Genomic DNA, 26,559 nt, shown 5'->3' with positions numbered 1-26,559 from the left:
CATCCAAAGGGGTGTGATTACTCTCTGAAGGCCCTGTACATATTTACCTCAATTACATTAGGCAGACACTCTTATCCAGAACGATTTACAGTCGTGAGTGAATACAATTTCATACTGGTTGGTCTCTGGCGAGAATTTACGGAATAGCAGAAAGATCTGACGAGAACATCAAAGCAAAAAGTGAATGACATTTGCAGGGCAATAGTCCCGGAGGACGAGCGAATGTAGTGCACCGCCTGGGTAGGCTGAGAGATGGGGAGAACAACCAGCCACCGCGACCAGTGATCATGAGATTCATCCCCAGGACAGCGAGGGATCTGACAAGGAAAAGTGCAAAGAAAAATGAATATTTAAAGAACAACAACCTGAGGTTCAAGGAGGACCTGGCAGCATTTGATAAAGAAGTACGGAATCGTCTGTGGCCAATGATTGCGAGAGCAAGAAAGGAGGGGAGAAGGTGCATACTTTGCGGGAGCCAAGGCTTTTGTTAATGGAAGGGAAATTCGTGCTGATGCCTAGCTTGATGGCTACAAGTGAGTGGTGCAGCACTGATTTTTATTTGCAACTGATAAAACGTTTTATGTCTTGAGGAAAGAGCATTACTTGTGAGCCAAGCTTTTTTTTTGTCGTTTTTTGGGGCAGGGAAATTCGAGATTGTTCACGATAGATTATGACAATTGAAAACAAGAAAGACATACTGATTACAATAAGAAACATGTCTCATTTGGAACATCCCCTTGACCATCAGAATAGCTTCTTTATGTCAAAATTACTTCTTTAAATCAAATCACGTTTTATTTGTCAAATGCTTCGTAAACAACAGGTGTAGACAAACAGTGAAATACTTACTTTTAAAAACGTACTTTTATTTCTCTTCACAACAATTCAAAGAGAAAGAAAACGGAAATAATAGAAAAGTAATACCAATTAAAAATAAAAGTAATAATAAATACACAACGAGTAACGACAACTTCGCTATATAACTGGGGTACCAGTACCTAGTCTATGTGCTGGTCCCGTGTAGCTGTTGGTAAGGTATGACGCTTGTAACGCCAGGATTATGGTTTCAGTTCTCGATCTCCAACACATTGCCAGGGCTATTAAAATATTTATAATTATCATGTTGATTACAATTTCTGATTATTTTCTTCAACTTAACTTTAGCTTATCTGTCTCCTGTTATGATACCATATTATGTTATTGTTTTATTCATAATACATATGTTGCTATATAAACATGATCAAATATTATTCAAATATTTACTTTGAACAGCATTGGTTGGTTTGTAATTAGTTAAATATTGTGGCAGCTGAGAGCGAGGTGTAGGGAGGAATGGGCGGCGGATGGGGGTGTGTTCAAGCCGATAGTTTAAAATCCTACAGAAATGCGCACGGCGCTTTGGTTTGAAGAGAATACGCCATATTGATTCACCGTAGGCTTCTGCTAACCGTTTTCAGTTAGCGGTTTGAAAAGGACCTGGACAACTCTTCTCAATGGTCCTCGTTCGGTTTGGCGTTAGCACTTCTCTATGTCTTTGTAACCCGGTTTACTAGCTCATTTGTTTTGTCGGGGCAGTCGTACATTTTAACGGTCTCATTGATTTGCTTGAAGTGGGTTCAGAAAAAAGAAGTTGAATGGATCCGAGGGTGGCTTGGATTCAGCCCGAGCAGAAAGGACCTGCGAACGCATTCTGGATGCAAGTCTGGGAGACTTCTCAGGTACGAGCAAACTCCGGCCAGCATCTTCATAATAATCAGAACCACAACCTGCATTTGAATTCTCCAGCGTTGGACGTTTATAAACATGTTGCGGCAAAGGGCAGTAGCATGTGCACCAACACCACCGCTGGTCTGAGCAGCAGCAGCCATCACGGTATTTCAAAAGGCACTACTTCTAACCACGGCACTGCGTTCTCCTCCTTCGGGGTAACGTTACCGAACGGCACCGTACAGAACTCATTGACCCCGTTCAACGCTTACGGGGGAACGGCAGATTTGGGAGACAGTAAAATGCCCCAAAAGACGGGATCTATCTCGTCCTTGTCTTCAGTGGAATCTATAACGGACAGTACATCTTCAAACCGCTCTTTGGGAAGGATTAGTGGTGGCAATGTAACTGGAAATATGAATAAAAACGCTGGCAGTGTCAATCTGTTATTTAACTTCAGTGAAAGCATGCATAATAATGTCAACCAATACCACCATCAAAGGCACCATCAGCATCACCCTCAGTACAATTTCCAACAGAATTGTGTGAAGCGTCACCCGACTCAGCCGCCTGCACCCCTAAATAACCACACTCACCATCCAGGCCGAAGGAAAAGTGACAACAAGGCGAGCACCTATGGGATGAATTACCTTCTTTCTAACTATGTTAGTTCGGGGACTGGGACGCCTTGGAAGACGAGGAAATACAGCCCCGGTGTTGATGGGTGAGATGTTATTTTTGATAGGGCCATTGCCCCTCTGGAATTGTTTGACGCTAACGTTAGCTTGCTAACGCTAACCGCGTTAACGTTACCTATCATGGTTTCCTACTAGCTAGACACGTATTTATTATTATAAAAAATGTCATGCCTAAAGTCAATCCGTGTCGTTTTGGTGTTTGCATGTTGACGTTTATCTTTTTCAAATTGATTTGCTGCACGGGTGATTAGTAATGGGAATGATAACGTTAGCTTAAATAGCTAGCTACTTAGCTAACTAGCTCGCTAATTTGACTGCGCTCTGCACTGACTAGCCAGATTTGACTTGTTAAGCAGCTATAACTAGCTAGCTAGATAACGGTTTGGTAAGGTTAGCTAACAGCTAGCAAGCTATTTGACAGATCTGAAGGGTTGGGTAACTTCTGGAATGTAGGGTTAATGCCGCATTCATGTCATGTCGGAAATCGGACAATTTCCGGCATGTTTACTCAGTAGAAAGATGATACTACCCAAGTAGGAAACTCGGGTATCAGAATCAAGCAATAGGAAGCTATACGCAAATTTACGTTCATTTGTACTCTGAGGTCCCGAGTTTTTGACAAGACGTGAACGCGGCATGTAACGCAAAATTATGAAAACGGTCATGGTTAGCTAACGTTACTTGTCTTTATACAGCCACTCAAGGGATTATTAACGTCTGACTCATTATTCAGTTATTCAGCTATAGTTTATTAACTTGCTAGTTTATTACATTCCCTAATATTGTTGATTAGACTTACGTTATACGTGTCAACATGGTCAGCAACAAAAAACTGCCAGGTGACTTTGTTTAAGATTCTCTCTGGTCTCCATGGACAGTTGTAAGATCCAAAGGTTTCGTTTGAATTTAACTCTGTAATACAGTGATTGGCCTCTAGTTGCACCCTGGTGGCATTGGAAGAGCATGCAATGCCCAGACCTGAAGGCTTTAGTGTTTAAGTGGAACATTTAACAATTTCAATGGGCATCATTGTGTCGTGGATGAAAATGTAGGCTAATGTACATATTGCAATATCTGTGCTAAATTTCAGTGTATGGCTGCACTCAATCATTTTGGTGTGAAATGTTAACATCAGTGCATACAATGTTTGTATAGATCTTTGATCAGTATGGGAATTGAAACCTCAACACACACATATATATATATATATATATATATATATATATATATATATATATATATATATATATATATATATATATATATATATATATATAATCATGTGTCTCTGCTTCCATAACGGTCTTGCTTTGAAAAGACCTACCATGTAGGTGTACTGATGACATTTAAATGAATGAAATCCTGAAACAGAAAATGTAAATCAACCAATTATTTGACTGGTTTAGTTTTGGGTGAGCAACTGCGTGTGTGTTAACCCTCTCCCTGTCCCCCCCCAGTCTCCATGAGGAGGTGGTGGACTTCTACAACTTCATGTCTCCCCGACCAGAGGAGGCTGCTATGAGGAAGGAGGTGGTCGACAGGATCGAGACTGTCATCAAGGAGCTGTGGCCTACTGCCGACGTGAGCACACGCACCAGAGCTGGGCGTTGAACTGGCACATCAGACTTTTTTTCCCCAAAAAAATATTTGTACAATATAGGTTTTCGAACTCTTTCATTCCCCTGCTCTCTCAGGTGCAGATATTTGGCAGCTTCAGCACTGGACTCTACCTACCTACAAGGTAAGAGGGCAGCATCGTTGTGATGTTTTGGCTCAGTCTTGTTCTCAGAATTTGCCACAAGTGCTTGGCCACCAGTTTACTTAATACCATCTCTCTCTGTCGCCGTAGTGACATAGACCTGGTGGTGTTTGGGAAGTGGGAATGCCCCCCGTTGCAGCAGTTGGAACAGGCCCTCCGGAAACACAACGTGGCGGAACCTTTCTCCATCAAAGTGCTGGACAAAGCTACAGTGAGTTGGTGCTCTTAATAAAAATACATACATACAATCTGTTGGAAAGACTCCAATGTTGTCCAAACTGATAAGCAAGCAGATGGTTTGCTTTAATAATGTAGGACAAGTCTGCACTAGCTAATGATTGGACCTAATTAGTGACTGCATTAGAATTGAGATGGGGAATGAAAGCAAAATGGATGTTTAATAAACTTCTTTTTCAGAAATTAAGTTACAATGTTTCTCTATCCTCTCTCCCAGGTGCCAATCATCAAGCTGACTGACCAGGAGACTGAAGTCAAAGTGGACATCAGCTTCAACGTGGAGTCTGGAGTCAAAGCTGCTTTCTTCATCAAGGACTACACCCGGGTGAGAACACTTGCATTTATAGTTCCTTTATTTTTATGGGAGACCTGAATGGCTATAGTGATCAGAGCAACAATTTAAAACATGTTCCCAGTTGCAGGGAATAAAAACTGGCCTATGAAAGGAATAGAAATGGACTTCCTGCCCACGGACACTCCCATATTGTAATTGTTTTTGGTTCAATTTGAGGCTAATAAATACTTACTGAACTACTGTCCCTGTGAAATGCATTTTCTATCACTGTAGCAACAGAAGCACTACTTAAACACTTCACAACTACAGTCCACAACATATGTATTTAACATTTTGCTCTATACTCCAGCATTTTGGATTTGAGATGTTTCATATCAGGCAAGTACAGAATGTGCACCTGCACAGTGGGGCTGTGACGATATGGTCATTGTAGTTAATTATCACGTTTCTGTGCTGAATATTTGCTTAATGACAACTACAACTCCCTTCAGGTTAAACTAGTTTAATAACCAATAAAAAAACGACATGGCGGTTCATCGCTCAACACTACTTTCCATAATACTAATGAGTATTGCACAGTGGGTCAGAGTAGTGCGGAGTATGTGAGCGGAGCGAGGAACGGAGCGTGCCCAATTTGATTGGAGCACGGCGCGAGTTTCCCAAAGGCTGGAGTGTCAGCCTTCTTGCCCGCTCCAATTTCACTCCAGTAGTGCTCACTTCACGAGCTCAGGGCATGCCCGGCCCAGTATACAATTGTCGTCTACTTGTGTGCTGCTATAGCCCCGTGCTTTAGCTTCTGTCATGGAGTTTACTACATATTTTTATAAATAAACTAATAAAAGACACAGGTGCAAAATCACAGTGACTTACAAAGAAGAGCACGAGGGAGTTTCATGTAGTATCCACAACTAAAGGATAATTGGTGAATGTGAAACGACTCATCCTGAAAGCATGATGGTGTACTTACTATGTGCACGTGCTAACAGAAAGGAATGAGCTGCATCATTGTAGCAAAGTATTTATGAACAAAAAAATCTGTTCTCTTAAGTTTGTTCATTTTCATTCTATTATCTACACAATAGATCATAATTGATTTTTGGGCCAATAGCCCTGGCATATTACCTCTCAAGGAGCTTTCCATTTTGATAGGGTTATTTTGTCTAAACATTTACATTTTAGTCATTTTAGCAGATGCTCTTATCCAGAGTGACTTAGTGCATTCATCTTAGGTTACTGTAGCTAGGTGGGAAAACCACATCAGTCATAGAAAGTACGTTTTTCCCCAAGAGACCTGAGGTGGCAGAACGGAGTGCTTGGGTTGGGATATAGGGTTTGAGCATATCCTGACGGTGTGGATGGGCAGCGCTCCTCTTGCTGTTCCGTAGGTAAGCACCATGGTCTTGTAGTGGATGTGAGCTTCGACTGGAAGCCAGAGTGTGCGGAGAAGCAGGGTGACATGAGAGAATTTAGGCAGGTTGAAAAGCAGGCAGGCTGCAGCGTTCTGGATAAGTTGCAGTGGTTTGATGGCAGAAGCGGGGAGCCCAGGCAACAGTGAGTTGCAGTAGTCCAGACAGGAGTGGACCTCGATTAGGATCTACACCGCTTCCTGTGTGATGTTGTAGAGCATGAACCTGCAGAAGCGAGTCACTGCTTAGATTTTTGCAGAGAAGGACAGTGTGTTGTCCAGGGTAACGCCACGGTTATTTGCACTCTGGGAGGGTGATAATGGAGTCTGAGCCGGCAGGCCTTCCCCGGGAGGAAGAGCAGCTTCGTCTTGTTGAGGTTTAGGCCTACCTATAGAAGGAGAAAAAAAACTCTGCATCCCTGCCCAGCCTGGCAAGAGTGGCCAAATGGGTGTTAAGCATCCCCAGTGTCTCTGCTAGCATGGAGAGGGTATTCTCCGTGGCTGGCCTACCCTCTATCGCATGAGTCTGTAGCCACAGACTCTGGCCAAACTGGCGTTTCGGAAATGAATTAAGGCAGTGAGCCTAATGGCATTTTTTGTTTAATTTAAATTGAATTCTAAGTCACAGCCTATATGCACAGTAAGTGTTAGGGGGAGATCTGGTGATGGGCGTATAATATACAGTCAGTAAAGGAATGTCTCTCTGACATGTTCTGTATTCAATTACATAGCCGATCATGCTTCTGGCACCAGAAGCATAACTTTCGAATAAGTCATTGTCCAACTGACCTTTTACAAGTGTAGCCCCAAAATCAGCATATGATCTAACATGACAACCTGTGAAAATGAGAAGAGACTAATTTTATTTAAGTTGTGATCCCCATACTGTTAGATATTTTCATTAAATGGAGACTTTTACCTCGTCTAATTGAAAATACTCCCCATTTTTAATCTGTGCTCTGTTCCTCGATGACTGTAAATGAAGCAGGGATTTGATATCTCCCTCTTTCCCACTCCCCCTACAGAGGTATCCCGTGCTGCCTTACATGATCTTTGTGCTGAAGCAGTTTCTGCTCCAGAGAGATCTCAATGAGGTGTTCACCGGAGGAATCAGCTCTTACAGCCTCATCCTGATGGTCATCAGCTTCCTCCAGGTACACACAAACACTAGTATGACATAGGGCTGGGCGGTATACCCTATTTTACTATATACCGGTATTAATGCACGGACCGGTTTGGTTTTTACTTAACTTTCTATAATAGTTTTTGAATGTTTGGTTTGTTAAATGTGATACTTCACTACTTGACTCACCGCTCACGCTCTCATGCCGCTTTCCACACAGTCCTAGACCTGCCCCCGCCAATCAAGGAGCGCGTTTGTTGTTCCTCAACCACGAGACACTTGCGTTCAGTCTGCATGGTCAATGCAGCACATGTAAAAATGTTGATGACGATGCTGTTTTCACTTTTCTTAATATAATTCCACTGGCATTCTGTAATTGCACTAGTAGTTTTTCTTACGTCTGCAAACAGTTGTTTCTTAGCAAGTTATCCCTAAATCTTGTTAGTTGCTAATCGCTAGCTAGCTAATACATGTTCTAAGTCGGAGTAAACATAATTAGCTATACAGCCTGATACCAGTGATGGTGTAGACCTAAATCAGCATGTTTGTGCAACAGTATCTTCTAAATCAAAAGAGAAATAGCAAAGCATGAATAGGTTGGCTACATGAAGTAGTTAAGAGGAAACATTCAATGTAGCCAAAGATTATAGGGTGCCCTAGGAAATGGTTATCAACACCTTGGTTCCTACCCTGTCACAATAACTCCTCCCTGGCATTTTCATTTGTTGTCATGTCAAAAAACACTCATATTTAAAGTGCCCACTATTATATTCGAACTATAGAATTAGAATAATCATTCTATTTCGACTATTCCAACAGTCACCCAAGTGTTTTGCTCTATATCGCAAGTCAAATTGCAATATTTGGTTTAAAATTAGGCCTAATTGTTTGCCCATATCGCGCAGCCCTACGTGGCAGTGTGGAAATTATCTCAACTGAATGCAGAAATGGATGAAAATGCAGAATTTTTGGGGAGGTTGAATTGAACAGTGTAAAACAATCAGAATGGAGAAAGACTCATTTGAAATCACTTGTGTTGCCACCCTAGGATCACTCACTACTCGTAAAGCAAATGTACAACTTTTATTATTCAAAAACATAAAATATCACCATACTGTAATTCTTTTTTTATACCGTGATAGACAAAATATATCGCCTAACCCTAGTATGACAGTGTACAATTACAGCGGTTAGTGTTGTTCTAACACCTATGCTGATTCCCTCCCTCCGTCTCTTCATCCAGCTCCACCCAAGGATTGACGCCAGCAACCCCAACATCAACCTTGGCATTCTACTGATTGAGTTCTTTGAGCTTTATGGGCGCCATTTTAACTACCTGAAGACAGGCATCCGCGTCAAGAACGGAGGGGCCTACATGGCCAAGGAGGATATGATGAAGGTTATGACCAATGGCTACAGACCCTCCATGCTCTGTATAGAGGACCCACTGATGCCAGGTGGGGGGGTGTGTGTGTGTGTGTGCGCTGGACTGAGTGTTTGTGGTTTTCCATTAGTAATGGTGTTGGCTGTAGTTTGTATGGGCCGATTCAGTTTTTTTTTTTAACCGTGTGTGTGTTCCAGGTAACGACGTTGGCAGGAGTTCGTACGGAGCCATGCAAGTCCAGCAGGTTTTTGACTACGCTTACATCGTCCTCGGTCACGCCATGTCACCGCTAGCACGCTCCTACCCAAACAAGGACATTGACAGGTTCGTTCCTCCTCTTTCAGAATGTCTTCTGGATCCATCCGGCCTAGAAATATTTGTAAATGAATAGGTACAACCGTTATCAAAGTAAAGATTGTCAAATGAATACGGTGGTTGTGTTGAAGTGTAACTGATCCACTGCTGTGCAACGTTTAAACCGTTCCTCTCATGTTTCTCACTATCCCTGCAGCTCTTTGGGTAGGATAATCAAGGTGACACAGGAAGTGATTGACTACAGGGAGTGGATCTTGACGAAGTGGGGGGGCAGGCACCTCGCACGCATGGAGAGCCAGGGTAAGAGCAGTGTGTGTAACCTCTGCGTACCATGTTGACAGTCTCGTATGGCAGGTTCTGTATGTATATTGGCCTGTGTGTGAAGGGTAGTCTCTGTCTTACATGGCCGTTTGGGAAGTGTGTATAATAACCAGTTTCTCTGTAGGTTCCCTCTTGGATCAGGACCCAGCAGGGTGTGTGTTGGGTGTAGGTGTGGAGGAGCAGAGGGACTCTGTTTCCCCTCACAGTGCAGACTCTCCCATGTCCCTGTCCAGTCCTCACCAACACTCCTCAGCCTCCTCTGTCTCCTCACTGTCTGGGTCAGACAACGTAAGGACAGAACACACACTGCAGTCTTTGATGGTATTAGTTGATTGACAGCTGGATATGTTTTAACCCCTCCACTCTGCTGTTTGTTCTAGGACTCTGATTCGACACCCCCGGCACTGCCCGTCTACCCCTTTCAGGCTTTGGGTATGACTCTACCCCTGGGCCTGGCACTGGGCAAGGCTGGCATCAACCAGCACCACCTCATCATGTCCCCTGGCTCACAGGTATAGAACCTAGCATCTACTGACCTTGGTGTTTTCAGAGATGGGAGAATTTAACCTATCAACATTTTCTGGGAGTGGGAGATTTAAAGGTAGACTCTGCAATGCACAAAATCAACACAATATCAATCCCATTTCCACAACTAAGAGCGTTGAAGTGCAAGGCTAAACTTCTCTGTTGTTTTGGTCCCGTAGTTACCAAGTACCAGGGTGAAGCGCATCCGTGCATATCCACAGATACAGTTGAAGTCAGAAGTTTACATACACTTAGGTTGTAGTTACTAAAACTTGTTTTTCAACCACTCCACAAATTTCTTGTTAACAAACTATAGTTTTGGCAAGCCGGTTAGGACATCTACTTTGTGCATGACACAAGTAATTTTTCCAACAATTGTTTACGGACAGGTTATTTCGCATATTCACTATCACAATTCCAGCGGGTCAGAAGTTTACGTACACTAAGTTGACTGTGCCTTTAAACAGCTTGGAAAATTCCAGAAAATGTCATGGCTTTAGAAGCTTCTGATAGGCTAATTGACATCATTTGAGTCAATTGGAGGTGTACCTGTGGATGTATTTTTAGGCCTACCTTCAAACTCAGTGCCTCTTTGCTTGACATCATGGGAAAATCAAAATAAATCAGCCAAGACCTCAGGAAAAAACATTGTAGACCTCCACAAGTCTGGTTCATCCTTGGGAGCAATTTCCAAATGCCTGAAGGGACCACGTTCATCTGTACAAACAATAGTATGCAAGTATAAACACCATGGGACCACGCAGCCATCATACCTCTCAGGAAGGAGACGTGTTCTGTCTCCTAGAGATGAACGTACTTTGGTGCGAAAAGTGCAAATCAATCCCAAAACAACAGCAAAGGAACTTTTGAAGATGCTGGAGGAAACAGGTACAAAAGTATCTATATCCACAGTAAAAGGAGTCCTATATCGACATAACCTGAAAGGCCGCTCGGCAAGGAAGATGCCACTGCTCCAAAACCGCCATAAAAAAGCCAGACTACGGTTTGCAACTGCACATGGGGACAAAGATTGTACTTTTTGTAGAAATGTCATCTGGTCTGATAAAACAAAATATACCTTTTTGGCCATAATGACCATCGTTATGTTTGGAGGAAAAAGGGTGACGCTTGCAAGCTGAAGAACACCATCCCAACCGTGAAGCACGGGGGTGGCTGCATCATGTTGTGGGGGTGCTTTGCTGCAGGAGGGACTGGTGCACTTCACAAATAGATAGCTTCATGAGGAAGGAACATTGTGGCTATATTGAAGCAACATCTCGACATCAGTCACGAAGATAAAGCTTGGTCGCAAATGGGTCTTCCAAATGGACAATGACCCCAAGCATACTTCCAAAGTTGTGGCAAAATGGCTTAAGGACAACAAAGTCAAGTATTGGAGTAGCCATCACAAAGCCCTGACCTCAATCCTATAGAAAATGTGGGCAGAACTGGAAAAAGCCTGTGCAAGCAAGGAGGCCTATAAACCTGACAGTTACACCAGATCTGTCAGGAGGAATGGGCCAAAATTCACCCAACTTATTGTGGGAAGCTTGTGGAAGGCTACCTGAAACGTTTGACCCAAGTTAAACAATTTAAAGGCAATGCTACCAAATACTAATTGAGTGTATGTAAACTTCTGACCCACTGGGAATGTGATGAAAGAAATAAAAGCTGAAATAAATCCTTCCCTCTACTATCATTCTGACATTTCACATTTTTAAAATAAAGTGGTGATCCTAACTGACCTAAGACAGGGAATTTTTACTATGATTTAAATGTCAGGGATTGTGAAACCTGAGTTTAAATGTATTTGGCTAAGGTGTATGTGAACTTCCGACTTCAACTGTACCATGACTGTTTACACAAGCAGCCCAATTCTGATATTTTTTTCCCACTAATTGGTCTTTAGACCAATTGCATCCCGTCTTTTTCAGAGCTGGTCTGATTGGTGAAAGACCAATTAGTGAAAAAATATCAGTATTCGGCTACGTGTGTAAGCACAGTCTAAGTGAGAGCGAAGTCTTTCATCGTGCTCATCTGATCTGTGGTGTTGCTCGTGCCAATGTCATAACTCCAAGTCTACCTTTGAAATGTATTGAAAAAATCCTGAAATGCGCTTTATCTTAAGATTTGTCACCAGAGAGAAAGTATATATTTTCTATAGAATAGTCTATCCAGGCCCTCTGTTTTTGTAGTAATTTCCCACTAACAGGGATTGTGAAATGATCTAATGCTGTTTGTGATTGGATTTGTGAGAACTGAAAATGTCTTATCTCCCTTCCCTCGCCCCCCTCTCCAGGCGTGTATGTCTTTGCCCGGTGCCCTGACGATGCACTCTTTACCTGGCAGACAGGTGGGTATAGACGGGCACCACCTCCCCCCCTTTTTCCACATGCCCCCCCCTACCCACCATAACCCCCATGCCCCCTCCAACCCCCAGCCTCTGTCCAGCCCCCACCCTGCCAGCCACACACACCAGGTAGGCGCCGTCCGCAATCACGGCATACACACTATACATGGAGAACCTCTTTCTCCTATCTTTCTTTCCTCTTATCCTCACCTCTCACTTTCTGCTTTCCAACTCCCCTTGCTTTCACTGTTTCTCCCCTTCACTTCCTCTATTCTCTCAATCTGTCCCTCTTGATTTCATTGTTGTATTGTATATCTGCCAGATTGATCTGAATATAGCATTCCTTTTGTAGACTAGGTTTCAAACACTCAAAATGCTTTGAATTCAAACACTTCATCCCTTCTTTCTTTCTCTCTCCAGAACGGTCCCAAGTGTCAGATGAAAGGCTTCCACAATCCAGCCGTGGTCCACAGTCCTGCCCTGGCCAACCGTGCATACACCCACCCTCTCACACACGCCCACACACACTCTCACACGCAGTACCGCAACACCTGGCGGCGTCGGAAGAGGGACAGCTTACCAGTCAGCCTGAGCAGATAAAAAGACAAAACATCTTCTCCTCCCTTCATCCCTCTTTCCACTCCTCCATTCTGACTGATTGGGAGGACAACTTGACGGGACAATGCCCCCTGCTGTTCAACTTAAAGAAAGACAGGCAGGCAGAGACCAGACCAGCATTGGGATTCATTCAACACTTTGGGCTGCTGAACTCGGGCTGCGGATAGGGAAAAAAGTGTAGCTGTGGGAAAACTCTCCGTTTCTCTCCCTCCCTCCATTGCTCTTTATTTCTGCATGTTTTTCACTGCGCAACGAACCAACGGCCAACGATACAGGAATGAGCGGTGCGGCTAGCGAACAAAACGCAACCCCGCCCAACGTGCACTCTGACCCCAGAACTTTTCCGCTAGCTCTCCAGTCCTTCACTTTCTGTTTGGGATCCACATTTGTTTGTTTTATTTTGTTCCGTTAATGTGTCTTATTGTTCAATTTAAATATTTTTTTAGCGCTTTGCAGTTTTTCACTTACGTTTGGTGAGACTGAGGATAGTGACATCTTTGCCAGGTGGGAGTTGCGAAAGCCCAGTGTCTTATGGGAAAGTGTTTATTTTTGGGGGGTCTTTGACTGGGTTATGTTGTCAAGGCGACAACCTGTGTCCTTGAACCCTGCAGCCAAACTGCGTCTTTTTCAGTGTTCACACAAGGAACGACGGTTTCTCATTTGTGCAATAACGTGTTCTATTTTTTAAGTAAATGTATATTTAATTTTATTATGTATGTAAAGGCATTTGGTGTTTTTTTTTAAGATTGTTTTATTTTTGTATTTTTATTTTTTATGGCAGAGTTTACAGAACCTTTGCCCAGGTGGCCTCCGAGAGTGTGTGACGAGAGCGTGCGTGTCAAGTGGTGAGCTGTGCGTGTCTTGTTGGAGTGTCGAGGTATAATCGGCCCCACCCCCCCATTTGTTGTTTTATAATGTGAGTCAAAGGGGTTAATTAGAAGTATCTAAGTCAGACCAGACTATTGAGATGCATCTTATTGTTAGACAGGTTAAAAAGTCTACAGTCTCACTAGATGGATCTCTTGTTATAGCAGACGCAGCAGACTGAGCTCTCATGCCCAATACCCTAGCTGTTTTTAAAAACTAAATGTTCTCTTTATTTGGTGTGTGTGCTTGTATCAGTCATAGGATGACTTGCGTTCACCCAACGTTTGTGCCATTTTCGCTACTCAGTCCTCGTTTAGACTAGGGCTGAACTTCTATCGCAGGAGTTTGGCACAAGCCCAAGTACATATTGTATGCCCCAAGTGTGTTTGTTGGACGTATGTCTTTGCCGTTTTAAAGATATGCATGGTCTAGTGCGTATGGGAGGTGGAGTTAAAGGGACAGACAAACTGACCTGAACTTGAAGATCAGAGCGGTGCCAAATGGAACCCTTCCGCCGACATTGTGCACTACTTTTGATTGGGCCAATGGGCTCTGGTCTAAAATAGTGCACTACATAGGGGATAGGGTACCATTTCAGATTCACCCTAAAAGACTAGGTGCTCTAAAGGGTCTTTCCTCGTAGCGGGGGGAGAGAGAGGGAGAAAGTTCTGGGTCCTTCCAGAACCGTGGAAAGGGAATAATTTTGATTCCATTCTGGAATCTTGTGTAGGTACTTCCGCAAGTTTGCAATGCCTTTTCTTTCTGTTTACTTCAGTGCGTGTGTGTCGTCTCTGCAGACATACAGCCGCATATATATATATATACACACACACACACACACACACGCCTGTGTGTGTGTGACTGAGGAGCAGAGCGGTAGCTACACAGACAGCGTTATTACTATGCAAGTGGGTTATTTTTGTGTGCCCCATTATTTCTGTTTCCAATGACAACCACTGCTTGTTGGATTGAAGTGATGTTATTGTAAACTTGAGTTTGAATGACTAGGCCTGTGTGATCAGTGGGCTAGGCTAGATGGTTGCTAGTCAGCCTCAGCCCAGTTACAAGTGAACCACAACTCTTGTATTTGTATGCAAGTCCTGATGTTTTGTATTCCTATCTGTTAGTCTATGTAAGGGTCTGTGTGTGTGCCAGTGGTTGGGTATCTGTCACTCGTCTCAGAGCGAGGGAATAGCAAGACTGGTTTCAAATGACACCCTATTCTCTCTCATACAGTGCATGCTATTTAACCTTAGTGCTGGTCTAAAGTAGTGCCCTATATAGGGGTTAGGGTGTCATTGTAGACGACCACTTGATGTCCCGCCACTGTTTTAACCTAACACCTATGGCTAGTATGAAAGTGCACATGGGAAGCGACTTGCACTCTGTAGTGGATGACTTCATACCCTCCTTAGTGCACTACAGTCCTCGACACTGAGATTGTGTTAGGAGCCAGTGTCAGTCTGTTAGTATAGCAACTTTTACCCACCAATCGACCTGGCTAATATACACCGCCTTTTTTAACAAGGTGTCGGTCTCCAATGACACCCTATTCAGAATATAGTGCACCACTTTTGATTAGATCTTTGGTTTCTTGTGGAGGGTAGTGGTGCTATATAGGAAATAGGGTGCCATTTGGGACTTGTCTGCTTTTAGTGAATAGAACCAGCGTCTGTCAGAAGAGCTCTAAAACACTATCTCTGGTTGGAGATTTGTCAATGCTGTCGAAGATGTCCACAATTTTTACAGATTCTATTAAGACTGAAATGCGGTGTAACGTCTGGATTTAACTCGAATCCCAATGGTCTACACGAGCTTCCTCTCATCTACTTTCCTTTATTTGACGTGAAAGGAACTGGAGCAGGTGAAAGCCAATCCCTTGGTATATCCACCATTTTGTTTTCATCTATTTAGATCAGTGCAGATCGGAGAGAAAGCCTCTTTAGACAATTGAGAACACGAAACACTTGCATTACAATGAGTGATTTTAAACTTAACGGACGCCATTTTGTGAAAGGTGGCGGCTCCTCTGTCCTGGCCAACTAATCTGAGCAGGAACTCCTAAAATGGCTGCCAAACTAGCAGTGGTCACGGAGTGACAGCCTGGCTTTTGTTTTGAACAATTTTATGTAAAAGTATTTTTTTCTATTTTATTTTTTAATAAACTTCTTAAAACGGGCAGTTATAGTGATCTTGTTTTTATATGTGCATAATTTGGTTACATCTTGTAAAAATAAAAAGTGGATACAACGCATACCGAACACATGCCCACAAACTAAACACGTAGTGGTTGGAAATTTCAAGATGGATTAATGCTGAATCTGTACGTACAACTCAATGTAAAGAGACCAATTTGACTGAGTTCAGGTGGGAAACATGCATTAGGTTTATTGCTTTATTTGAGCTGTTTTGTCAGGAGTCCCTTTACAAGACACAGGGAAAGGAAAATGTGATTATAGATTTAGTTCAAATGTACTTCTGCTTATCTACACTAGGTGGCACAGTAGCTTCTCACCCATAACCTTGGATCCAGTCAGCAACATGTCAGATGTACTGTAGATGTTCTGCCAAATTATTCCTCAAGCTTATTGAGCCAGGATCATCCAGTACAGTGAATTCTCATTCCACATAGCTCTCCCTAAACTCTTGGATTTTGAATATCTGACGTGTTAGGATTGTGTACTGTCCTACTAGTCTGTATCTGTGGCAGATTTCAGCTCAGTCTGGTTGCTTCCTAGACCAAAGCCAGAAATGTGAGTAGAGGGATGAGATCCTGCTCCCCATCCCTCTCTCATCCCCATCTCCTCCACTCTGTCTCCCCCTCCTGTACTATCCTCTCTTCTTTTCTCCAGGGTGTCTATACTCTGTTCCCCTACATCTGCTCCAGGCTGATCAGGGTGAGTGTTGAGGACATCAAGGTTCTACTGCAGGGGTGTTCAACTCTTACCCTACTAGGGCCGGAGCCTGCTGCTTTTCTTTTCCACCTGATAATGAATTGCAAGCACCTGGTTTCCCAGGTCTAAATCAGTCCCTGATTAGAGTGGCACAATGGGGGGGATTATTATTTTTATTTTTTTAAATGTTTTTATTAAAAATGCAGTGGAACTGGCTTTGAGGTCCAGTGTTGCGTTTTGAGGGTTATTCTGACTCAGAACCCATACCTCAAACTGGAAAACAACACTCCCCAACAGCTCAAGAACATCGTCGCAACTGAGTCTACACACCCCTTGCACAGTCTTCACATCTTTCTGCCTTCAGTTCAAATTAAATCTCAAAAGGGAATACATCTGTTTTTCTTCCTACCAATCTACACAACCTACTCCCACATTTTCAAAGACAAATAAAACTTATCAAAATCTTCCAAATAAATTAAACTGTCTTGATTGCACATGTTTTCACACTCAAGTTAATATTTGGTGGAGGCACCTTTTGGCAGCCATTACAGCTGTGAATAATTTAAAATAATATTCTACCAACTCTTAGGGCAACATTTGTTCATTGTTTTTCTAAGAGTTGCTCAAGTGCAGTAAATTTAATTGAGAATCATTGATGGACAGCAATATTCATACCAGCCTGACATTAGATGCGTGTCCATATTTGTGTTGGTCTGTGTTTGTTTCATAATCTCTCATTTTCCCTCTTTCGTTCTCTCCAATGCTCTTTTTGTAATGGGCTAAAGGTTATTAACTGAATATAAATGTGTTCTCTTATTACTTTTCTGAGTTGAATAATTTTTCCAGAGGTAGAGCTAGACACTGAGGGGAAGTAGAGGCTAAGAGGGAGCGAGAGAAATGGAGAATGAGATATCTCTGGGTAAAGTAGATGGCCTAGAAGGGTTTTTCATCTGGATTAGTGTTCAGAGTGAGGGATGAAAGAGAAGGGAGAAGAGAATCAAAGGCTCTCAGATTAAACTTACCTCTCTAGGTAATAACTTCAGAGGGGGATGGAGAGAGAAAAGCTGAGAGACAGAATAATAATAATAGGGAAGTAGACAATTTGTCATGTTTCTCCTCTCCCCAACAAACGCAAGGGTTGTCATATTTCCATCACTAATACAAACACAGTATCTGTCAACTGTCCATGCCAAATACCCATAGTGAATAGGGAAAGCTACATTTTGTCACTCATCCAAGACGGAGATAAATATTGCTTGCCTGCCTGCTGTTTACACATGTCTGTGTCCCGCTGTTGGGTAAAGGGTTGGTTCCAAGTCAATAGTGTGTCAGATGTTGTTTCTAAACAACACAAGGGTTGCAAAATTCTAGTTATTTTCCCCAAATTCCTAGGTTTACCAGAAATCCTGGTTGGAGGATTCCAGGTTTCCTGCTTATTCCCTATTTATTCGAGGAATCTTCTAACCAGGATTTCTGGAAATAGTGGGAATTTTGAGAAAGTTACCAGGAATGTGCAAACCTAAGCAGCACTGTGTCCAAGACAATAAAGTTGATCTTCTACTTCTACACTCCCAAAGACAGCCTTGACAGCAGATGGGATAAGGATGCGTGGCCAGCTGCCCAAAGAAACCTGGCGAAGGACTTTGGAGTAGGAGATAGATTGTGGCCTGTCATGGAAAACCATCCCAAAAGATCGGCAGCAGTGACGCTCGCTCGTGAAAACCTTATGTTTCACAGGTTCAGTGAGTAAGAGTGAATAAACAACGAACGAATGAAGTACTGTAGCTGGGAGCCCAGTAGCCATAGCTGCAGGAAGTAGGGTGCTGAGTGTGCTGCAGCAAACCTTTTTTCACAAAGTAGTGAACTGGGCCTTTAATAGTCCTGTATTTTAGGACACCTTTAGGACACACAGATCTTATTTAGGGGCTTCATAGCAAAGGGGGTGAATACATACGCACTTACCACTTTTCCATTTAAAAAAATTAAAAATGTAATACTTTTTTTTTCTTCAGTTTCATGTCACCAATTTGGACTATTTTGTGTATGTCGATTTACATGAAATCCAAATAAAAGTATTTAAATTCCAGGTTGTAATGTAACAAAATAGGAAAAATACCAAGGGGATGAATACTTTTGCAAGGCACTGTATGAGTTACCTTCAGACGAGTCACGTGACACTTTTGTTTGTATGTGTCACATTCAGACACATCTCGTAATGTTTGTTGTGGTCGTAGAGCAAAACGGAGAACACCATCGTGTTGGTCATAAACACTACAGATATTTTTGTGAGAAGACCGATTTTCCGTATGTCTCATGGTCTGACCAACACTGCTTTAGCATGTGCGTCAATAGACTGAAGGATTTTTAAAAACCTGATTAGTCGACTGTCTTAACGATCCCTGATTACCACTGCAACATTCATCTCTAACCTACAGTTAGACACACAGACGCGCACACACACACATTTGATGTATTGTATATTCTTGACAGTGAATGCAGATTATGACCGTGGGTTTGGTGCAGAGGGTCTCCCCTGTAGACCGTGGCTCCGTTCCAAATGGCACCATATTCCCTACAAAGTGCACTACTTTTGACCAGTAGTGTTTTTGCCATTTGGGATGCAGGCTATGACAGTGTTTTAGGTAAGATAGGATCCTTTTCCGGATTCATAGATTCATAGATGGGAACCCCCTCACTACTCTATAATTAAAGCTCCAATATGAGTTGGATAAAAATTCAGAGTGGGTGGATTTTCACTCTGCACCCCTCTCTCACATATACGGAGAGAAGGGGGGTGTGAGAGAGAGAGAGAGGGGGAGAAGGGGCTGGGGAGAAGGGGTGAGAGAGAGCATGAGCGAGAGGGATGGGGCGAGAGAGAGAGGGATGGGGCGAGAAAGAGAGGGAGAAGGGGCGAGAGAGAGAGGGGTGTTTATATTTGCAATGTAATAGAAGTTCATTACTTAATTGCTTCTTTTGGAAGAGAGAGTTTGGGGGAGAGAGAGAGAAAAGAAGAGAGATATTAAAAATAAGGCCTCATGCTGAAATTAAATATGTTCAGTAGAAATGAAATAAACATTAAGTATGCCACCTACTTTGGGAGCAGCTATGTGACAGTTGGTAAGCACATTAATATTTTACTGTTTTAGAGGACAGAAACGGCATGTGAAGCTTAACTCTAATTGGCTATTCTCTTTACTTGTATCACTCTGTATGAAAAACACCTGCTCCCCTCTTGTACCCGCTGCTGCTGTAGTGACAGAATGAGAGCGCTGTGAAAAACACTGGCCTTACTTCCTGAACAGAACACTTTTTTTGCTAATTTTGTCACAGCACCCTCCAGCATGGACATGCTGTTGCATGATGGTTGGAGTGTGTGTAGCTAATTTAACTAGCACACGTAGACAGAAAGGGATGTTTGTACAACACACACACTCAGACGATGTGTCTGTGTGTCAGAGCCTAAGGCGACACAGAGGAGATGAGGATAGATTAACACCTAAGGTTTAAATACCTCCTACAGCATAATGTCACCATACACATATGGGGGGAAGTATGACATCTCTCTCTCTCTCTCTCTCTCTCTCTCGGTATCTCTGCCTGTCAGCCCACCACACTATAATTGATTCCCAACCCACCAATTTACCACACTGTCCACTGGATGGTTTGATTTCAGGTGAGTGTACACCAATGGGAAGACACACAGAAGAAACCGAATTCAGAATCACACATGCACACACACGCACACCTACCAGTGGTATTCTAGGTCAGTGAAGTGTGTTTACCCACCTGTAAATGGAGGAAGGACCCTCCGGAACTTCTAAAATCCACTCTCATCCTCCACCCCATATATAATATTTATAAGTGATGGTCTCACTCTACACATCATGATATATAATATTTATAACTGATAGTCTCACTCTACACATCATGATATATAATATTTATAACTGATAGTCTCACTCTACACATCATGATATATAATATTTATAACTGATAGTCTCACTCTTCACACCATGATATATAATATTTATAACTGATGGTCTCTACACATCATGATATATAATATTTATAACTGATAGTCTCACTCTACACATCATGATATATAATATTTATAACTGATAGTCTCACTCTTCACACCATGATATATAATATTTATAAGTGATGGTCTCACTCTACACATCATGATATATAATATTTATAACTGATGGTCTCACTCTACACATCATGATATATAATATTTATAAGTGATAGTCTCACTCTACACATCATGATATATAATATTTATAACTGATGGTCTCACTCTACACATCATGATATATAATATTTATAACTGATAGTCTCACTATACACATCATGATATATAATATTTATAACTGATGGTCTCACTCTACACATCATGATATATAATATTTATAACTGATAGTCTCACTCTACACATCATGATATATAATATTTATAAGTGATGGTCTCACTCTACACATCATGATATATAATATTTATAACTGATAGTCTCACTCTTCACACCATGATATATAATATTTATAAGTGATGGTCTCACTCTACACATCATGATATATAATATTTATAACTGATGGTCTCACTCTACACATCATGATACATAATATTTATAAGTGATGGTCTCACTCTTCACACCATGATATATAATATTTATAACTGATAGTCTCACTCTACACATCATGATATATAATATTTATAAGTGATAGTCTCACTCTTCACACCATGATATATAATATTTATAAGTGATGGTCTCACTCTACACATCATGATATATAATATTTATAAGTGATGGTCTCACTCTACACATCATGATATATAATATTTATAAGTGATAGTCTCACTCTTCACACCATGATATATAATATTTATAAGTGATGGTCTCACTCTACACATCATGATATATAATATTTATAAGTGATGGTCTCACTCTACACATCATGATATATAATATTTATAACTGATAGTCTCACTCTACACATCATGATATATAATATTTATAAGTGATAGTCTCACTCTTCACACCATGATATATCATATTTATAAGTGATGGTCTCACTCTACACATCATGATATATAATATTTATAAGTGATGGTCTCACTCTACACATCATGATATATAATATTTATAAGTGATGGTCTCACTCTACACATCATGATATATAATATTTATAACTGATGGTCTCACTCTACACATCATGATATATAATATTTATAACTGATAGTCTCACTCTACACATCATGATATATAATATTTATAACTGATAGTCTCACTCTACACATCATGATATATAATATTTATAACTGATGGTCTCACTCTACACATCATGATATATAATATTTATAAGTGATAGTCTCACTCTACACATCATGATATATAATATTTATAACTGATGGTCTCACTCTACACATCATGATATATAATATTTATAACTGATAGTCTCACTCTACACATCATGATATATAATATTTATAACTGATGGTCTCACTCTACACACCATGATATATAATATTTATAAGTGATGGTCTCACTCTACACATCATGATATATAATATTTATAACTGATAGTCTCACTCTACACATCATGATATATAATATTTATAAGTGATGGTCTCACTCTACACATCATGATATATAATATTTATAAGTGATAGTCTCACTCTACACATCATGATATATAATATTTATAACTGATAGTCTCACTCTACACATCATGATATATAATATTTATAACTGATGGTCTCACTCTACACATCATGATATATAATATTTATAACTGATAGTCTCACTCTTCACACCATGATATATAATATTTATAACTGATGGTCTCACTCTACACACCATGATATATAATATTTATAACTGATGGTCTCACTCTTCACACCATGATATATAATATTTATAACTGATAGTCTCACTCTACACATCATGATATATAATATTTATAACTGATAGTCTCACTCTACACATCATGATATATAATATTTATAACTGATAGTCTCACTCTACACATCATGATATATAATATTTATAACTGATAGTCTCACTCTTCACATCATGATATATAATATTTATAACTGATGGTCTCTACACATCATGATATATAATATTTATAAGTGATGGTCTCACTCTACACATCATGATATATAATATTTATAAGTGATAGTCTCACTCTTCACACCATGATATATAATATTTATAACTGATGGTCTCACTCTACACACCATGATATATAATATTTATAACTGATGGTCTCACTCTACACATCATGATATATAATATTTATAACTGATGGTCTCTACACATCATGATATATAATATTTATAACTGATGGTCTCTACACATCATGATATATAATATTTATAACTGATAGTCTCACTCTACACATCATGATATATAATATTTATAACTGATAGTCTCACTCTACACATCATGATATATAATATTTATAACTGATAGTCTCACTCTACACATCATGATATATAATATTTATAACTGATGGTCTCTACACATCATGATATATAATATTTATAACTGATGGTCTCACTCTACACATCATGATATATAATATTTATAACTGATAGTCTCACTCTACACATCATGATATATAATATTTATAACTGATGGTCTCTACACACCATGATATATAATATTTATAAGTGATGGTCTCACTCTACACATCATGATATATAATATTTATAACTGATGGTCTCTACACATCATGATATATAATATTTATAACTGATGGTCTCTACACATCATGATATATAATATTTATAACTGATAGTCTCACTCTACACATCATGATATATAATATTTATAACTGATAGTCTCACTCTACACATCATGATATATAATATTTATAACTGATAGTCTCACTCTTCACATCATGATATATAATATTTATAACTGATAGTCTCACTCTTCACACCATGATATATAATATTTATAAGTGATGGTCTCACTCTACACACCATGATATATAATATTTATAACTGATAGTCTCACTCTACACATCATGATATATAATATTTATAACTGATAGTCTCACTCTACACATCATGATATATAATATTTATAAGTGATGGTCTCACTCTACACATCATGATATATAATATTTATAAGTGATGGTCTCACTCTACACATCATGATATATAATATTTATAACTGATAGTCTCACTCTACACATCATGATATATAATATTTATAACTGATAGTCTCACTCTACACATCATGATATATAATATTTATAACTGATAGTCTCACTCTACACATCATGATATATAATATTTATAAGTGATGGTCTCACTCTACACATCATGATATATAATATTTATAACTGATAGTCTCACTCTACACATCATGATATATAATATTTATAACTGATGGTCTCTACACATCATGATATATAATATTTATAACTGATGGTCTCTACACATCATGATATATAATATTTATAACTGATAGTCTCACTCTACACATCATGATATATAATATTTATAACTGATAGTCTCACTCTACACATCATGATATATAATATTTATAACTGATAGTCTCACTCTTCACATCATGATATATAATATTTATAACTGATAGTCTCACTCTTCACACCATGATATATAATATTTATAAGTGATGGTCTCACTCTACACACCATGATATATAATATTTATAACTGATAGTCTCACTCTACACATCATGATATATAATATTTATAACTGATAGTCTCACTCTACACATCATGATATATAATATTTATAAGTGATGGTCTCACTCTACACATCATGATATATAATATTTATAAGTGATGGTCTCACTCTACACATCATGATATATAATATTTATAACTGATAGTCTCACTCTACACATCATGATATATAATATTTATAACTGATAGTCTCACTCTACACATCATGATATATAATATTTATAACTGATAGTCTCACTCTACACATCATGATATATAATATTTATAAGTGATGGTCTCACTCTACACATCATGATATATAATATTTATAACTGATAGTCTCACTCTACACATCATGATATATAATATTTATAACTGATAGTCTCACTCTTCACACCATGATATATAATATTTATAACTGATGGTCTCACTCTACACATCATGATATATAATATTTATAACTGATAGTCTCACTCTACACATCATGATATATAATATTTATAAGTGATGGTCTCACTCTACACATCATGATATATAATATTTATAACTGATAGTCTCACTCTACACATCATGATATATAATATTTATAACTGATAGTCTCACTCTACACATCATGATATATAATATTTATAACTGATAGTCTCACTCTTCACACCATGATATATAATATTTATAACTGATAGTCTCACTCTTCACACCATGATATATAATATTTATAACTGATAGTCTCACTCTACACATCATGATATATAATATTTATAACTGATAGTCTCACTCTACACATCATGATATATAATATTTATAAGTGATGGTCTCACTCTACACATCATGATATATAATATTTATAAGTGATGGTCTCACTCTACACATCATGATATATAATATTTATAACTGATAGTCTCACTCTACACATCATGATATATAATATTTATAACTGATAGTCTCACTCTACACATCATGATATATAATATTTATAACTGATAGTCTCACTCTACACATCATGATATATAATATTTATAAGTGATGGTCTCACTCTACACATCATGATATATAATATTTATAACTGATAGTCTCACTCTACACATCATGATATATAATATTTATAACTGATAGTCTCACTCTTCACACCATGATATATAATATTTATAACTGATGGTCTCACTCTACACATCATGATATATAATATTTATAACTGATAGTCTCACTCTACACATCATGATATATAATATTTATAACTGATGGTCTCACTCTACACATCATGATATATAATATTTATAACTGCTGGTCTCACTCTACACATCATGATATATAATATTTATAACTGATAGTCTCACTCTTCACACCATGATATATAATATTTATAACTGATGGTCTCACTCTACACATCATGATATATAATATTTATAACTGATAGTCTCACTCTTCACACCATGATATATAATATTTATAAGTGATGGTCTCACTCTACACACCATGATATATAATATTTATAACTGATAGTCTCACTCTACACACCATGATATATAATATTTATAACTGATAGTCTCACTCTTCACACCATGCTATATAATATTTATAACTCAGACATCGAGGACGGCAAGGGTGTAGGAAATCCACTCAAAACCCAAAAGAGTCCACACAAAACTGTATGCCTCCCTCTCTTCCAGTCTCATGGCTGAATGTCGTGGTGTTGACTGCAGCAATTTGATATTTTGAATACTCTTCCTCTGACCATCAAAGCCCTACTCATCAGTGACATTATTGTGGACAAATGTAATAATGTTCTGTGCCTGACAGAGACATGGCAACAACCTAATGACTATTACCTGCTTAACCAAGCAACACCATCTGGCTATGTTAATCTTGACAAATCTCGTTCTGTGGGTCGTGGAGGTGGACTTGCTGTCCTTCATCGGTCTGACAAACTTGTACTGCAGGTAACCTTCTTCGAAGGCATAGCCTTTACAATAGCTGTCCCTCAACCACTGCTTATAGTCTACCGGCCACCTAAAACCTCTACAGTCTTCCTCTCAGAGTTAGCTGATCGTCTCACTCTTCACTCACCACGAGGAAGGCACAGTGATTCCCAAATGTTGCTGGGAGTTTATACATGGAGTGTGCGACTTTCTTTATTTTGATAGTTTATAGTCTCACTCTTCACACCATTTACTCTGAGTTAGCTCCTAACATCTGTCTGTTCATTGTGTCCTGCCACACTTTTGCTCGGGGACTTTAACATTCATGTGGACTCTGATGGATGTGCTTTTGCCAGAGACTTTATGGCCCTGTTGGATTGCTTCAACTGCACACAGCATGGCAACATCCCCATCCATGACAGAGGCCATGTACTTGACCTGG

At 39.7% G+C, this 26,559-nt stretch overlaps 1 protein-coding gene across 3 annotated transcripts; it reads left to right on the top strand.

The window, feature by feature from the left end:
- Nucleotides 1–339: 339 nt before the first annotated feature.
- On the top strand, nt 340–15,786 carry LOC115175634 (terminal nucleotidyltransferase 4A). 3 transcript variants are annotated; one of them, XM_029735039.1, is made up of 13 exons: nt 340–533; nt 3,863–3,986; nt 4,100–4,146; nt 4,255–4,375; nt 4,619–4,726; nt 7,127–7,255; nt 8,468–8,681; nt 8,806–8,932; nt 9,120–9,223; nt 9,369–9,532; nt 9,625–9,756; nt 12,069–12,248; nt 12,540–15,786. In XM_029735039.1, exons 2-13 carry the CDS (start codon nt 3,897–3,899, stop codon nt 12,717–12,719), a joined length of 1,596 nt encoding a protein of 531 aa, XP_029590899.1. In that variant the 5' UTR covers nt 340–533; nt 3,863–3,896; the 3' UTR covers nt 12,720–15,786. The 3 variants fall into 3 exon arrangements, with proteins under 3 accessions (XP_029590899.1, XP_029590897.1, XP_029590898.1); XM_029735037.1 differs by lacking the exon at nt 340–533 and adding an exon at nt 1,368–2,431; XM_029735038.1 differs by lacking the exon at nt 340–533 and adding an exon at nt 1,369–2,431 and having other exon boundaries at nt 12,069–12,122.
- The last annotated feature ends 10,773 nt before the right edge of the window (nt 15,787–26,559 follow it).

This window comes from Salmo trutta, chromosome 36 (assembly GCF_901001165.1).
Source record: "Salmo trutta chromosome 36, fSalTru1.1, whole genome shotgun sequence".
Classification (NCBI taxonomy): Eukaryota; Metazoa; Chordata; class Actinopteri; order Salmoniformes; family Salmonidae; genus Salmo; species Salmo trutta.
Note: the sequence above shows the minus strand (reverse complement) of the source record. Positions and strands in the feature narration are given on the sequence as shown.